Below are 16,592 nucleotides of genomic sequence, written 5' to 3'. Positions count from 1 at the left end.
AGTAATGTCTGTTTGGATATTTGCTCTGACATTTTGGAAGATTTGAGGAACCCCTGCTACATGGGACCAGTGGTCATCTCAGCAGCTCACAGTCTGGCTCCAGGGATGACAGGCCGGTCAGTGTGCGTCGTCGTCCCTCGGTCTTTTTCAGAAGATAAAATTTGTTTGAAATATACTTGTTGCTGTCAGTTTGTCTGAAGGTATGAGTTATGTTTCAGCTTTTGAAGCAACAAAGACTGAATGGATACAGAAAATTATTTTTTATTTTCCAAAATGTAAAAAATGTACAAAGATCTGTTGGTAAGTAGTTACATGAATGAAATGGGTTAAAGAGACATCTGAATGGTGATTTAACAGTAATAGGGATTTTTAAAGCATGTTCACAAGGTTGTCTAATTTACTGAAGTAATCACTGTACAGTGACAGAGACACTAAGTAGATTGGAGTTTCTAACAGTATACAACAACACTATCTTCTGGTATCCACTGGTAGACGTTGACTTCCCAAACGGCAGCTCTGAACAAACTCATTTTAATCTGAGTGAAGCACTCGTGTCTCAATGAGGCCATTAGTCCTGCTGGAAACAGCTGACAATACTCTCCCCGGGGAGGAGATGTTGCTTTGTGGAGATTTAGTTACTCTGGGAGGCCTGCTGCATGATGGCCGAACAGAGACTCAACATCTGAAGGTACTCATCTGCACCATCTGACAGGCACTTACCCACAACCTGAACCAGAGAGGAATAAGCACAAATTGAGAATTTATATAGCATCAGTCCATGTGAAGCACATTAACTTCTATGTGACATATAAATCGATTATGGCCCTAATAAAAATCAATGAAATGACTGAATGATTGTATGTTGGATTTTTCCTTTGCAAAAACTCAGATACTGCTCATTGAAAACTGACTCTTAGCCTGTGTTTGGTTGGAAAACATGAGTGGGAGTGAAAGTCACTTTTTCAAGCAAGGCTTAATATTCAACTATAGCCTAAACCCAGCTATGTCAGAGAACTCAGATAATTTCCACTAAAGGGTAAGGTTTAGCATAAACCTGATATTTAAAGACCATAGAATGTTGTATTGCTAAATGTTTAATCACTGCAAGAAATAAGTAATAAACACTACTCTAATTTAAGTCTTAATGATATGCAGTCTTGTGGATTAAGGTTCCTGCTGAAGGTTCCTGAAGGTTCCTCCCTCAAAAATAATGCCCCAGAACATGTTTTCAGTTAGACAAGAACTAAAAATTTCTCCATTAGTTCATAGCATGCTAACACAAGCCCAAATCCCCCCCAGGGTAAAACGTGTCCAACTGATGATTATCAAACTAATTTCAGCCTAGTGACCAGCAGCGCTGCATTTGCTTCTCTTATGTAGTGAGCTTTTCCTCACATACCCAACTTGAATATAACTGATTGCCCATTTTCCCATATTTCATCCAGGATACCTGGAGCTCCACCAGAACAAGCGCTGCATCAGTTCACTTACCGCCATCTTCTCTGTGATAGCTGACTTCTCCTTGTCACTCAGATCAAGCTCTATGATAGACTCATGGAGCTGACTCAGGATCTGTGTGGCTGCGTAGCCTTCATCCACCATGTTCTGACAGATGAGACATTCAACATGTGAGAATATGATGAACAGGGAGTGAGGCAAAGCCAGCGCCTTACACGTTAACTGCATGTCAACATCAGGAATACCCAGAGTAGTATAATCATTTAATGTGGGACATCACAGATGAAATTGGGTTGTTTGATCATTTTTTTTTTTTTTCTTTGTTTCTCAATACATATTAAATTTAAGTCTTTGGCCCGAAACTTCCAGTCTGTAATACTCAACTTTGAACAACTAACAAGAAAATACAGGTATTTCACACAACAGTGTGCTGAAAGTTTAGGACACAAACACAGAGACAAAGCACTGACATCTCAGAACACCTACCCTGACTGCTGCCTCTAGTTTCTCAAATGTTCCTTTGAAGCAGATCTGGAGCAAGTTGTCTATCATCTTGGGAGGGACAACCTATAAGAGAGCACAACAGTGGCATGACGGGAACGGTGGCAAGATTTTGGATGTACAGGAAGTTTGACCTAACCAAATACATCATACATCATCAGTTTCTCCAGTCTCCCATATAACACAAAGAAGTACGTCTCACCCCGGCTATTTCAATGACAGCTGCCTCTGTGATCTCTTTGTCGATGTTGAGGCGCGCAGCACTCTGGAGAAAGGTGATGGCTTTCCGCAGGTCTCCCTCAGACACCCTCACCAATGCTGCTATACTCTAGATGAACAGAAACAATCGTCACATCTCAACTACACAGGCTGTGCAAAGAAAACAGTTGAGTTCTTTGTCAGACCTGAAGCATAGAAAGATTCTTCCGGATGAAGTTATATGCATGAAGTATGAGCTGTTAAGTAGCTGGTGTAGACACCAGCGTTAGTTAAATTGCTCTATCAGACAGTTGAAAAATGTGGCTGAAATGTATCCTGTGTTGATGTGGTTTAAGCTGTTGAAAAACACATTCCCCACCACTTTTTCACTGGACTAAAAGATCAAATCAACCAGGCAGTATGCACATTAAAACATATATATAATTTTAAACATTTTACAGGCAGGCTAGTCTCTTTATTTTTTAACTCTCTTTTTCATTTTTGGCTGGACCACAAAAGTGGGTCCAGCCCTATAAACACGAATGTCCATGACTAAGTGAGTGAGTGATAAAGTTACACCATTGGTTAGCCGAACAAGTGTTGGAGTTTCCCCATCAGCCATTGCTCTTTCAAAATGAATTGGCACAAACAGTTTCTATTGTGTCACCAGGGGGTGTTTACAGGCAGTGTTGCCAATTTAGCGCCTCCCTTTAGTGACTTTTCTTCACAAAAGCACCTAGAGACAAATCTAGCGATCTTAGCTACTTTTCCATAGTAGGTCCATTTTGTTGTAGAACCAAAACAATGAATTAATTAAACAAGTAGTTGATCAACAGAAAAGTAACTGCCAACTTTTTTGACAATAAATTAATCAGTTACTTTTCCAGTAAAAATGCATTTTATGGTACACTTTTATGGATTTTGCTTTTCTATGTTTTATAACACTGTACACTAAATATATTTGGGTTGTTGGACTGTTGGTCAAACAAGCAATACGAAGCTGTTAAAATCTGACAAATGTCTCTCTAAATTTTCTGGTATAAAACAGTTAACTGATGGAGAAAATAATCATAATATTAATTGATATTGAAAGTAATTGTTAGTTGAATCCCATGTTAGACTTGATGTTTTGTTTTACAGGCATTATTTTTCTCCTTCAATCCACAAAATGGGCCTCATGCAAGAATAGGATTTGTTCTTAAGTGACACCTAGTATGAGTGATTTAAGAGAATTTGTGGCATTCACCAATTTTCTCCTTTTACTTAGAATTTTCTCTTAGGTAAGAACAAACTTCATGAGTGATCCAGACCTGTCATACAAGTCATGAATAGATAGTCTTGTCTTTCTCCTTCAGGTGAAACACTCATTTCACCTGAATTCAGGATGCCTTATAAAAGGTTAACATTTTTTCAAGTATGTCTTAAAACAATAGTCAGGTGCCCATATGAACATTGAAACATTTTTTTCTTTTTCTTCACATCATTCCTCCTGCATATACTGGCCATTAAAACCCAGTCCTCCTTCCATGTAAAAATACATTCTGAAGCTCAGCAGAAGCTGTTATGAGGTTCCACCAGCATGAATTAATCAAAATCAAGTGGGTATTTTCCAAAGTTAGTATTTTTGTACATAATTCCCTGTAACAAAAAGACAGATGAACTTTGACATGTAGTTTTCCACAGAATGAAGAATGTAGATTTTGCCCCCCATTACTTGCATTGGAAATACATTTGGGAAGGATCTCTTTGGGGCCAGTATGGACAGGGAAGAATGATTACAGCAAGAAAAACCTGTTTCAATGTTCGTATGGGCATCTGACTGTTTTAAGACAGTCTTAAAAAAAAAAAAAGTAAACCAATCCTTTGATCCCAATGAACTTTAAACAATACTGATATTATAACTGAGACAAATTCAATGCAAAATTGATAATCTCTTCACCAGATCATTGTCATCATTATGTTTTGCCAATTTACTGAGGTTTTTTTTTTTTTTTTGATTTTCTCATTTTTACTGGAATACTTGATGTAGCAACTTATACAGTTCATTAGTTGTTAGGAAAATTCTCTCACTCCAACAGCTGCCTCAGAGTCCTTTTGCAGGTCACTGTCTATTATCATTCTCTCCTGCACCTCACAGTGTAACATTTCCCACTGTTGGCTGTAATATTCCCTTTTCTAAAAATGCAGTGACTGTTACGTCCCCTTGACTGCCTCTCACCTAAGTCATGGACTGCTTTGCTTTAGAAAGATGTTCTTTTGCATCTATCTTCATGTCAAACTATTCAATCTTTATTGCTGTCACAGAACTGAGCTGCTCTTGACCTGTTGTTGGCAGCTGTTGATTTCTGATGGCAAGACTTGATGTAGTTAGGCCAAAATTAATTTCCCATTCATGTCTATGTGAAACAGCTCAAGACACTTTTGCTCTCAGTCACAAATTCGCTCGCCAATTTGATTGGACTTGACCCGTGAAATTTGTGGGGCTCTCTCATGTCTAGCTGATTTGAGAGAGGGCGTGGGATTAACATCTCATTAAGGAAAAAATACAAAGAGATAAAAAATGATGCAGCTTGGCTGTACTGAGTGTAAAGACTGACAGAGGTTATAGACAGTAAAATGTTTGATAAAACGCTGTAATTCACAACTTGTGTGTTTACAACTCTACCCACACCATTTCCTGTTCTCAATGCTTTCAGCCCCACCATGCAAGTAAATTTCACCAGGCAGATTTTGATTGACTGCATCATTACTCTGAAACTTGCCCACAAAAGGAGCAGAACATGGAATCTTATATAGCAATTTTAGAGGCGGTGATTCTGCTTATGATCAAATCTCACTAACGCGCAACTTCTGATGAATATATGGTATTAATCAGACTGAAAGGAGCAATATTCAACAAGTTTGTGCAGTTAATAGAGTTTGGAGAATCCAATTTTGAAGACTCAAAAAAGGAAGACAGATTTAGGATAAAAATATGAAAATGTTTTTTCATGAGGCCCAATATCTTCTATAGAAGTAAAAGTCAAAAAACATTTAAACTGTTTGCAAATTTATTTCACAAAAGAAATATGCCCTTTATGCCTGTAGGTGGTACTGTCATTCAGTATTTGGTAGAAGCTCCACTTACAGTAAATATTAAACAGGGTCTCCAAGAATTTATATGAAGATAAAAGAGAAATTAAAGGAAAGTGACTATAAATAGAACTAAAGCAAACTACTGTAAGAAAATATATCTATTTGAGCAGCAATTACAGCTTTGATTCTTCTTAAGTATGACCCAGTCACAACTGGATCAACTTAAGGATGGTAGAAGGTACCAGGACACATCCAAGCTCAATCTGATGTGACATGGTAACACAGATACGAAAAGCAAATTAGGTATATTACTTTTAAAGAACGTGCCAATTCCAGGTTTGCTAAGCATCCCCAAACCGAACTTACTGTGGGTAACACATTTCGCTCAAAAATGCCTTGGTAATCTTCTGATTTCATCTTTCCTTTCATACATTCAATGTCTACCAGAGGCAGGAAAGCAGCCCCGCAGCATGACAGAACCTCCTACATGTTTTACTGTAGGGAGGTTCTACTTCATTATGGGCATCAATTTGTCGCTTATAAACAAACTAATGTACCGCATTCCCAAAGACCTTTAGTTTGGTTTCATCTGTCCACAGAACATTATCCCAGAAAGACTGTGGTTTATCTATGAAAGGTTTGCAAGCAATAGTCTTGTCGTGCCTTTTTTTCAATAGTGGTGTCCTCCTTTGGCGAATTGGTTTAGTGTGTGGCGTATGGTACGGGCTGAAACCACCACTCCAGATTGCTCCAGGTCAGCCTGAAGCTCTTCAAATGTCCAGCGTGGTGTTTTTTTCTACAATCCGAATCAACCTTAACAGACTTCTCTCACTGAGTTTCTTCTTAGCACCACGTCCTGGAAGCACCTTAGTTTTATGACTTTGCAACATATTCATAATATTATGAACTGTTGCATCAAAAGGCTGCAAATAATTGTGTTAAGACTAGATTTTATGTCTGTATTTTTTTACTTTGCTATACGAGAATTTTTTTGAATCGATGTTCAATAATTTTGGACATTTTATTAAATATTCTGATTATACAAAATTAATTAGTTAATTTGCATTCATTTCTGAAGATATTCTAAATTCTGCACTTAAAATTCGGGGGGCCAATAATTTCAACCAGGACTGTCAATTAACTAGGGCCCTACCTGCTCGTAGATAAGAATGTCTTCAGAGGCTCCAAAACCTGTTCCGTGTTCCAGTTTTTTTTAATGTTTTTGTTCATTTTTTGGTCAATTCTTCATTCTTAGTGTTCTGGGTACAACAGCAGGTTAACAGCCCCCTTTAGTAATGTTCAATCTTTTGCAGCAGTTTTATTAAAAAAAAAATTTTTTCTTGGTTTGGACCAAATTGACTGAACTACAGGCATGAAAGAGATTAAAAATTTCTTACAAGTTCCCATTACAAAAACATTGTAATATTCTTTCTTTCTTACCTGTTTGGTATATTTGAGCTTCTCCTTGTTGCAGATAACAAGCAGGCGCTCTTCTTGGATCTGATTGGCTAGAGGTTTGAAGCGAAACTTGGAACACCTGGAGGACAGAGGTTCTATAATCCTAGAGAACATAGATGCACAGCAGGGTCAGGATCAGTCACACAGAGTGTGTGTTTGTGTACTGTTGATTGTGATCGGTCAGCTGACCTGCTGATGTAGTTACAGATGAGGCAGAAGCGGGTGGTGCGCGATTCTTTCTCCATGGTCCGTCTGAGAGCGGCCTGAGCTGGTGCGGTCATGGAGTCTGCTTCATCAAGGATGATGATCTTAAAAGGAGGACATGGCTTCCCACTACAAATACAGAAGGACACAGTGTCTGAAAGTATTAGAATTAGTTTGGAATTCACTGACTGATAGATACAATCTACAACTATTCATCCCAACACTAACGGTTTTTCAATGCAATCAATGCCGACTCACTCTGGACGAGCCCCTGCCACGGTAAGATGAGCAAAGTTCTTGACCTTCTCTCTGACAACCTGGATGCCGCGTTCATCAGAGGCATTGAGCTCTAGCACCCTCTGTCTGTAAAGCTCTGGACTGGAAGAGAGACAGTGGAGGAGGATGGGATTCATACAAAAGGGAAATCCATGAACAGAAAACAGGTGAATGATCAAACTAAAGTGAAAAGGGAAATTAAGAGAAATTTGTGGAAATGCAAAGAGCTGGAATCTCTGCTTCTTATTCACAACACTATTAACCGTTCACTCACCCATAAAGTTCTCTAGCAGCAGCTAAGATGGTTGAGGTTTTTCCTGTTCCAGGAGGGCCATAGAAAAGCAAGTTGGGAAGCTGCAATTAACACACCAATGAGACTTTGCCTAGGACAACACAAAAAGACTGCATGATTTAGCTGATGTTTGTCTTTGTTTGTGTACTGTTTTTTGGGTACTTAGTTAATTTTTTTTCATTTACTATTTACCTTTAAATTGTTGCAATATTACTGCCTGACTGTATTATTATTAAGAGTTGTAAGTTTTTTTTCTCCAAGGAAGTGCAGAAAGGAGAAGAAAAAATAGATATATGAATTGAAAAAAAAAAACAAACAAACATTGGTCTTTATGTATATACCATATGTTGTCTATGTAAGACACAGTGTTCGAAGTCACAAAGCAGTTTTGGGGTTCACGGTCATGGTGAAAGGCACTTCTAAATGCAGACAGAAAGAGTCAGGGTATCTGGTTATATTATGTATTTTTCATATTGTTAACAAATCCCATATAAGGACCAAAACCAATAATGAATTGATCCTACTAATGTGTATTGTGTGTGTATCCAAAGCCTGCTATATCTTTTTCCCCTCTGCTATAGAGCTCCAATGTTGTCCAAAAGCACCAAGTGTGGATTATTCTGCCAATGAAAGTAGTCTCCAACAAATACATTAGTTTCTCCTATTTGAGTAACATTTGCTTAACATTGCAGTTGTCAAGTGGCAGGTGTGATTTGTCAGAGAGGGAAAAAAAAGTCAGAATGAAGTTTAAACAAAAAAAAAACAAAAAACAAACTATTTTCACATTTGAAAGGTTCAAAATCAGTTAATCAAACAACACAATGCTGCAGCTAATTTGCATTTTTCCACAGCATTTTGACCTGTCATAGTAAGAAAAACAGGTGTTACTAATAACATTAACAATGGCTCCAAGTGTCCCAGTAAGCCATGACAGAGTGGCAGTGATATGAAAAATACCAGAACCTTGAAACTGAAGCAGATAAATGGAATTCAGCCATCACTCATTCCATCAGTTACACCTGTGCTGAACAAGAAATACAACTAAATTTAACTGCATGTAGACAGTTGAGTGTCTATAAAGTTGGCTTTTCAAAAGGTGTTATAATAATATCATAATTATTATTGTTATCATTATAAGAACAACTTCCTGGTTTTGGTTTGGAACTAACTCTTTAACAGCAAAAAAACCACAGGGTAAAATTTACCCTTGACGGTTTTTCCAATTGTACATTACAATAAAATATTCAAGTCCCCCAGTCTTTGACTTTTCCTAAAACTGTTATGTAGCACCCCCTACTGTTGAAATAGTTAAAATAAAACCAGATGAAAATCAGGGGAATTTATACCTCTAAGCACCAATAGGTAAAATGTACCCACTATAGTTTGCAATTATTTTTGTGCAACTTATAATTAAATATTCTTTGCTTTTTGGTTACTACGGTGCTTTATCAGCTAGACCTGTGTCAGGTCATAATTCCACATAGCCCATGATGGATGCCAAAGAGGCATTAGAGGGACTGATTGCAATGAGTGATGGGGAGTCAGATGGTGGGGAGATATCAGGACTGGATCACACGCCGTGGGTTGGTTCTGCATCTGATGGGTCATCTGACAATGATCCAGAGTCCCAGAGAAATGTGAGGCCGTCTGACCATCCACTTCGAGACAGATCTACTACAGCACTTGCAGAAAGTAAGCATGCATAAACTTTGCACGTGCTTTCATTTCAGCAGGTAATCAATCTAGCACGATCTCGCTGCCATAGGTGGTCTGCTATAATGCACAAAGGCTGGCCTAATTATTTGCTAATATCACCACTAACTACTGTGATAGCTTAGATATATATAAGACAGTTTTTGCCTACGTAGCCTAACATAATTATGTTGTGAAGATTGAAATGTATGATGTATATTTTGGTTAGTATAAGAGCCTTCACTTACATCTGCTCCTTCCAGAGACTTCTTCAGCACTGCTACCACCTCCTCCTGAAAGGCCACCTCATCAACAGACTTTGGCCTGCTGGGGTTTACAAAAACAAAGCCGGTTAATATTTATTTGCCATGTTGGCTAACTAATTAATTAGACACATTTGATATAGCCTTTCAAGGGTATGATTCATCTTTAATACACTGTATAATACACTAAGTGCTCATTTTTTTTAGGTACACCTGTACAATCTATTGCAAGCCGATACAAAAGCCCTGCCATCAGTCATAATGTTCGGTTTTTGGTGACATTGTTGGAAATGTTTAAATTAAATTATATGTTTACTGAGGCCATAGTTAAAGGTGGTGTTGTGATGGACTATATTATTTTGAGAGGTGTTTTTATAATTTTTTTGTCCTTCCCATTTACGAACATGAGGGCAGATTTGATACACTTCTCAAAAATAATGTTATCCAGTACAACCCCACCACTAACTATGACCTCAGGGCTAAAACACCATTGAATTAACCCTTCTAGGACAGCGTCAACGAAGATGAACATTATAAGCATTATATCTAAAGAGTTTATGATAAAACAGTTTTATTGGATTGCCTTAGACTGTATAGGTGTAACTTATAATGTGGTTATTCAGTGTATACCATTACTTCTAGCCTAAATACCAATGTTATTTAGAGTAGAAGTAGGGCTGTGTGATATATGAAATAAATTCCAATTATTAAAATTTTTGTTGTTGGACCATGTGTATAATGACTACATCGTAAAATATTGGTTATTACGTTATGCACATAAAGGTTTTTTTTTTAAAAAGCTACACAGATGATAGCTGGTCACGATAGCTGTTTTAAGTTACGACAGTCTCATAAACCGTGATGTGAATAGTTACACTATGTGCACACTGTCGCAGTTTACAGGATTGTTGTGACTTCAGGTGTCTGCCCACTCCAAGTGACTTAAACAGCTCTGGCTATCTTGTAGTGGATTTATACGGTGACATTTACGAGGGGGACAGACTGAAAAAAGACTGAACACGGATCTGAGTTCTTGGTTTGTGCTTGGTGGCGAGGTGCTATGTATTGTTATGAGAGGTGATTATACGGGGAGGCGACTGAGCAGTGTGCGGTATTCAGTCTGTCTGTACCTGCTATGTAGCTGACGCTATCTAGCCAACGGTCTGGAGATATCTGAATTATGTCTAGTCAAAACTGGCCTAAACACAGCGACAGGAGAAGATGTATTGGAGTGTGGGCTTTTCTGCACTGTCTGTGATGAAACTGATCATTTAAATTTATGTCCTACTTAATTGACTCATCTAACACTGACACTCCATCGCTATTGCGCATATATATGTATATGCACAATGATAACAGTCTTGAAGGTGGTGCAGGTCTTTTATTATTCTTGCTTCAACTGTCACATGAGGTTGTTAAAAAATATGTTTCAATCATGTTTTAGTTTTTAAGGGTGTGTGAAAAAAAATGTTTTCATTCATATAATAATTCCAATTCTTCATTCACAGAGGACAGAAATCAGTGGTTTGACACACAATGCACTGAAGTAAGAAAACATAGTGCCCCCCCTTTCTTTTTTATTGAATCAAGAATTTTCTTTAATCGAGAATTGATTCTAAATCGAATTGTAACAACAAGAATCGTGAGATTGCCAAAGATTACCACCCCATTAGTGTCACTGCATTTTGAAGGAAAAAAATCAATTAAAATTTGGAATTGTCCCCAAGTTTGGAAAGAAGAAAACCTGAGATTTTATTTTCTTGGCTGTATCACTAAACGTTTGCTATAGACGATTCTTCTGTACCCTGTCCTTGTTATTCTGGTGGTTTCATATATTCAAACAGACACTGTACAGTACATCTTTTGGATTCACACTTACTATTTTTCGACCCAAGGAATAGCTTTGGCTTTCTTCTCTGTATTGGGCCCTGCTGCTGCCTTGTCTTTCTGAGGTCTGGTCGTCTGAACAGTCGCTCCTTTCAAAAAGGCCTGCATGGCTCCTGACTTCTAATTTTGGTAAAAGCAGCAGAAACATCCAGGGATAAACAAACACACAGATGCAGAAACAGACACACACATAGATAAATATGATACAAAAGCGAAGCTGCAGCACAAGGCTTCCCTTTGACAGAAGATATGCCATGTCTGTAATATCTAGGGGATATTCAGACGGGTCAAACTACCACCTGTATCATCAGGGACTAAACGGTAACCCTGCTGCATTCCAGGGGGCCATCTGCAAGTCTTGCAGGCTGCTCAAATTTAGCACATCTGTCAAAGTGATTAAACTAACATGAGAACACAGTCAATTTGTCAGTTAGATGTAGCTTGACTGTAAAAGTGTTATTCAGCAAGCTTAATTTTACACCAGATAACATTTTCTACCATTACCTAGTTCCATATTCAGATAGTGACGTTAGTGGTTGATACCGAACAGTAGAGTTAACGGAGTTGAAATTTTTTTCCCGAAGTGTCTAGTATTGTTAGATGTGAGAAGAACGAAAATCAAATTAATAGATTTCTGAAGTTTGGCAGGTTGCTTCTCCATACCAGTAATGATATTGTGGTTAAGACTTATGAGCTCCTAAAATTACATTAAGTATCAATGTCGTGTAGCATTACAAACAAGAGCTATCAGGTTAGATAATTTAGCGGCAATTGAATAAATTATAGCTAGCGTTACATATGACAGTAAAGTAACCCGCTAACAACAAATAGCTGGCGCTGGCCTGTTTACCATTGGTTAGCTCACAGTATTAGCCAACTGTTAGCTGTTGATTCTGCAGAGAGACACATCGTGCTTACCTTATATATCAACCGCTGTTAAGACAAGCTCTGAACTAAATATCCCACAGTCGAAGTTACTACGTGTAAAAGCCTAACTATGATACTGGTTGTGATAACGTCTCAGCGTCAGGGAGAAACCGGGTGTTGACATGTGTAACAGCAGCACGGTCTTCCCGCTCTGGCAGCGAAGTAACTTCCGTCTACGACATTTGGTGGCTTCCAATCAGATACTGCGGATGCTGGAGTTGGTCCTGCCCTTCCTTTGCTCTCTCTCTCGTTTCCTAGTACCGGGATGTTTGAGTTTTATTTATTTATTTATTTATTTATTTATTTATTTATATTAACCTCAGTATCAATGAGGTTAATATACTGGGGCTGCGGTCTAAAAGTTTACAAAAAAAACAAAAAACAAAAACCCTTTCCTAACCACTTTTCATTGACCTTGATGGAGAAAGATGTGAATTCGTAAGGACTTGGGAAAAGACAACCACGCTGGTAAGAGAATCCCACCTCACTGACACTAAGATACGTAATTATCATCCGACGGCGGATGTTATTGAAGTGGGTCTGCCATGGTGCCAAAAAGCGCCTCTTATATAATTCCTCTCTTGCGTTCTTACCTTGTTGCTTAATGGAGGTTATATGAAAATATTACTTCATTACCAAGGTTGGAATTCAAATAAAAAAGGACTATAGGCTACCAGTAACAAAAAAGAAACAAAATAGTTATCACATTAGTATGATTGTATGAAAAATAACTGTTTAATTTATATAAGATAGGCATATCACGTTAGGTCTACAAATCTACTACTGTACATAGCATCAATCGAAAGTTTAAGAAATGTTGAATTATAAACATCATCTTGCTAAAAACATATACGAATGACAGAACTTTTATTTTAATACTTTAACTACATTTTGCTGCTAATAATTATGTACTTTTACCTAAGTTAGATTTTCCATGCAGAAATTTTACTTGTAATAAATTATTTTTACATTACTGGTACTTGATGATCTGAATACGTCTCCCACCACTGATTACATATAAAGCTGAAGAGATGATGCAGTTGAACAGGCAAGGGTTGAATACAGTCTTAAGGGGATGTTGTATTACATAGACTAAGATTTAGAAACAAATATGCATAAAGAGAAAAAGCAAAGATTAAACATTAAAAAAACATATTTATGAACTCACACAAGAGGTTTACTGAAGAAGATATAATATTAATATTATTTATAAGATTTTGCATAAATTAAAAGTTTTGTTTAATTTGTTATTACAGATTTTTTAATGTTATAGTGTTTGAAGATATATACTTAGATCTATTTGTTTAAATGTAATAAAACATGGTAACTTGTTCATGAATTTCATTTTATGAATGTAAAATGTGACTAAAATAACGAGCACATTACTGACATATTTTTTACTACTGGAGAAATTAGGACTGTTGAAAATTTATTACAAATCATATTCTTTATGTGAAATTTCCCTCCTAAAATGTGTTTAAGATCCAACTGAAAATAAGCCCAAAACATTGTCACATGAACAAACTGAATAAACAGTGTTTATGAGTCACTAGAGCGATAAATATCAGCATATACTTAGAGATAACATTACTTGGGTCTTCACAGATCGCATCTTCAATTTTTTACTCTGGTTATTAAGTTTGTTTCTGCATGTCTTCTTTCTAAATTGAATAAATACCTGCTGTTATTTTCACCCTCCTCTAAAAGATTTCATTCAGTTCCTGCTGTAATTTTTTTTAAAGCGATAGCACGGTTTTCATTGTTTGCATTATGATCCAAAGTTAGAGCAGAGATGTCTTTATTTATTTCTTCTGTTCTCGATTTCTTTTTATATGCATGGTCAACTTTCTAATTTCATAATTTAGACATTTCCAATACTTTTCATTTTCAGTACTTTCCCATTACTTTTTAGAGAAAATAAAGAGAAACTGTTGTTTGCGGATGTTGCAGTACGTCTCAATGTCCCGTTTATTGTTTTCTTATTAAAACTGCCCTTTTGGGGGAACCCAAGACGTTTGGGTACAGCAGTAAACAAACAAAACTCTACCAAATCCTATTTAAGTTGTATTACGACAGTATAAGAAATAAGAAATGACCTGGATATGATAAAAAATATTATATATATATCGAAATGCAAAACAGTAGCCCAATTAACACTAACTATTGTGTAACTTCACCACACTGCGGCTGCCAGTTTCTCCAAAGTCCACAGGGAGCAGGAATCAGGAGTAACATGCACAGGCTAACAAGCTAACAGGATAACAGGCAAGCTGAAAGCCTCCAGCAGGGCCTCTTATTGGATGGCAGAGTAGGTATAAGTAGCCTAAGTGGCAGGTTGAGGCTGTGTGCAGATGTCTCTGGCTAATGGTTGTCCCCCAGCACCGTCCCAGGAGACTCATGGAGAGATGCTAATGCCCCTGCCCGGCATTGCATTAATCAAAATGGGGAGCTGGATCAGCAGACGTTTCTGGTAGCACTGAATGAACCCAGGCAGCCAAAGCATTAATGACAAAAGATGGGTGAAGGCTATTCATTGCCCTCATGATATAATAATGGTGAAGTCACACGTGCTTAACAATGATATTGTCTTTTAAGTGACTCAAAAAATGACAATGTTAATTTTAAAATGAATTTCTTTTTTATTTCTCCAACCTTAAATCTAACAAAATCTGGGACTATTTCAGTTTGAGGATCAGTCTGTTTCAGTAACTCCGATCCATGTACAGCCCAGCTCCAGGCACCGGGATTTCTCTCTTGGACCGATAAACCCGCACCACAGCAATCCACCCTCCCCTTTGTTTCTGTGTCTCTCCCTCCGCCCTTGCTGGCAGTTGTAGCAGCCTTCTGATTCGTCTTCCCACTTCATGACTCATCTTCTTTATTATGGCAAACAGAGCATCACCAAACAGCAGTGCTTTCTCACCCAGAGCCTGAAAGGTGTCCCTGTAAGGGGAGTGGACTCACAAAAATATACAGAGAAATATATGTAGGAGCATCCTTTCCTTTTTCTAAGTTTGCATGCCTTTTTTTTTTACTGTGAGGATTGTTGTGCTTTTGACTTGGATAATAGGTTTTCCAGCGTCATAAAAAGGTCTGAATAACTTTCTGAGTAGCTGATGTTTTTGCTGACTAGTTAGCTTTCTTAAATCTAATTACGTAGCGGCTGTTTTTTTCTGTGACTTACAAATTTACTGACGAACTGGCCTTTTTCTTTAAAGATTTTCCAACAGTTTTTTCAGTAACTGCCAAGTTTGCTGACTGACAGGCTGACAACCAACTGTCTCTTTTGTTCAATGACCGACTGCTTTTTGGTCACTAAACACTGGCTTACTGTTTATCCTATTCACTGACTGGCTGGCTGATCTACTTGCTGTTTTATACCCGGACTGGCTGCCTCGGTCATTTCACTTGTGCCCCGCTCACAATCTGATTATTTTATCCCCAGGCTTACTATTTTGCTGAATGGCTGGGAGTGGCATCATCATTACCATCCTCGGGGTTTCCGACCATTTGGATTTGGAGGAGCTGCAATGAAGGAGAGGAGAGGCTCGACGGAAAAAAAAAAGAAAAGAAAAGAACTACAAACAAAAAGCAGCAGAGCAGAGAAGAAAACTTCAGAGGAGAAAAAGCAGGGGAGATTGTTGAGGAAAGGACGGGTGACAAGAGGAGGCGTGGCAGCAGAGAGAGAGAAGGAGAGGAGATTGGATGCAACCCACACACTGAGATGCTGTGCTGGCTGAGAGAAGACGAGATGTCGGTCCAGGAGCTGCTACAGAGGGTGCAGTGTGTCATCACTCATGTCGGTGAGTCGTTTCATTTCTCCCCTTTTATCCTCATTTTCCTCTGTATGTACCGCACTTTCAGAACTAGAAGAGCTTTTGTCTTCAAGAGTATCTCCTCTGGGGAAATGTAAAATGTACGGGAGATTCCTCTTCTCTTGAACTATCCTCCTGTTGTTTGTTCAATTATGGTGGAAGATGTGGAAGAAGGTTGTGTAAAAATCCTATTCACAGTATGTTTTTATTTACAAATTTTACAAGGTCAGTACTTAATGGATTTACAATCTTACATTGCTATTAGCCAATTCGGTTTTATCCTATATCCTGTCACCTTTTCTCTACCTTTCTCTTCCTTGTTTGCTTTCTCCCGCCGTCTCTCCTCTGCTCTTTTCCTTTCCATCTCCCCTTCATCTCCACCATTTCTCATTCCCTCCCACCCATCCCTTTCCCTTTCTTTCTGCCTCCCCATCATCTACCTTCCCTCTCTTCATTTTCCTCTCCTGCTTCCATCCTTTTTCCTCCTCCTCCTCTCTCATTCTGCGTCCGGGTCATTTCCCGGCTGATGGGGAAGTAGGTTAATGT

At 38.1% G+C, this 16,592-nt stretch overlaps 1 protein-coding gene across 1 annotated transcript; it reads right to left on the bottom strand.

Annotated features, from left to right (window-relative positions):
- Positions 1–272: 272 nt before the first annotated feature.
- Positions 273–12,467, bottom strand: rfc4 (replication factor C (activator 1) 4). The gene is made up of 11 exons (XM_040127792.1): positions 12,223–12,467; positions 11,297–11,424; positions 9,403–9,481; positions 7,445–7,524; positions 7,153–7,272; positions 6,880–7,023; positions 6,673–6,793; positions 2,162–2,287; positions 1,945–2,025; positions 1,492–1,605; positions 273–727 (listed from the first exon to the last, which is right to left on the bottom strand). Exons 2-11 carry the CDS (start codon positions 11,410–11,412, stop codon positions 632–634), a joined length of 1,077 nt encoding a protein of 358 aa, XP_039983726.1. The 5' UTR covers positions 11,413–11,424; positions 12,223–12,467; the 3' UTR covers positions 273–631.
- Between the last annotated feature and the right edge of the window lie 4,125 nt (positions 12,468–16,592).

Source organism: Xiphias gladius, chromosome 6 (genome assembly GCF_016859285.1).
Source record: "Xiphias gladius isolate SHS-SW01 ecotype Sanya breed wild chromosome 6, ASM1685928v1, whole genome shotgun sequence".
Lineage (NCBI taxonomy): Eukaryota > Metazoa > Chordata > Actinopteri > Istiophoriformes > Xiphiidae > Xiphias > Xiphias gladius.
Note: the sequence above shows the minus strand (reverse complement) of the source record. Positions and strands in the feature narration are given on the sequence as shown.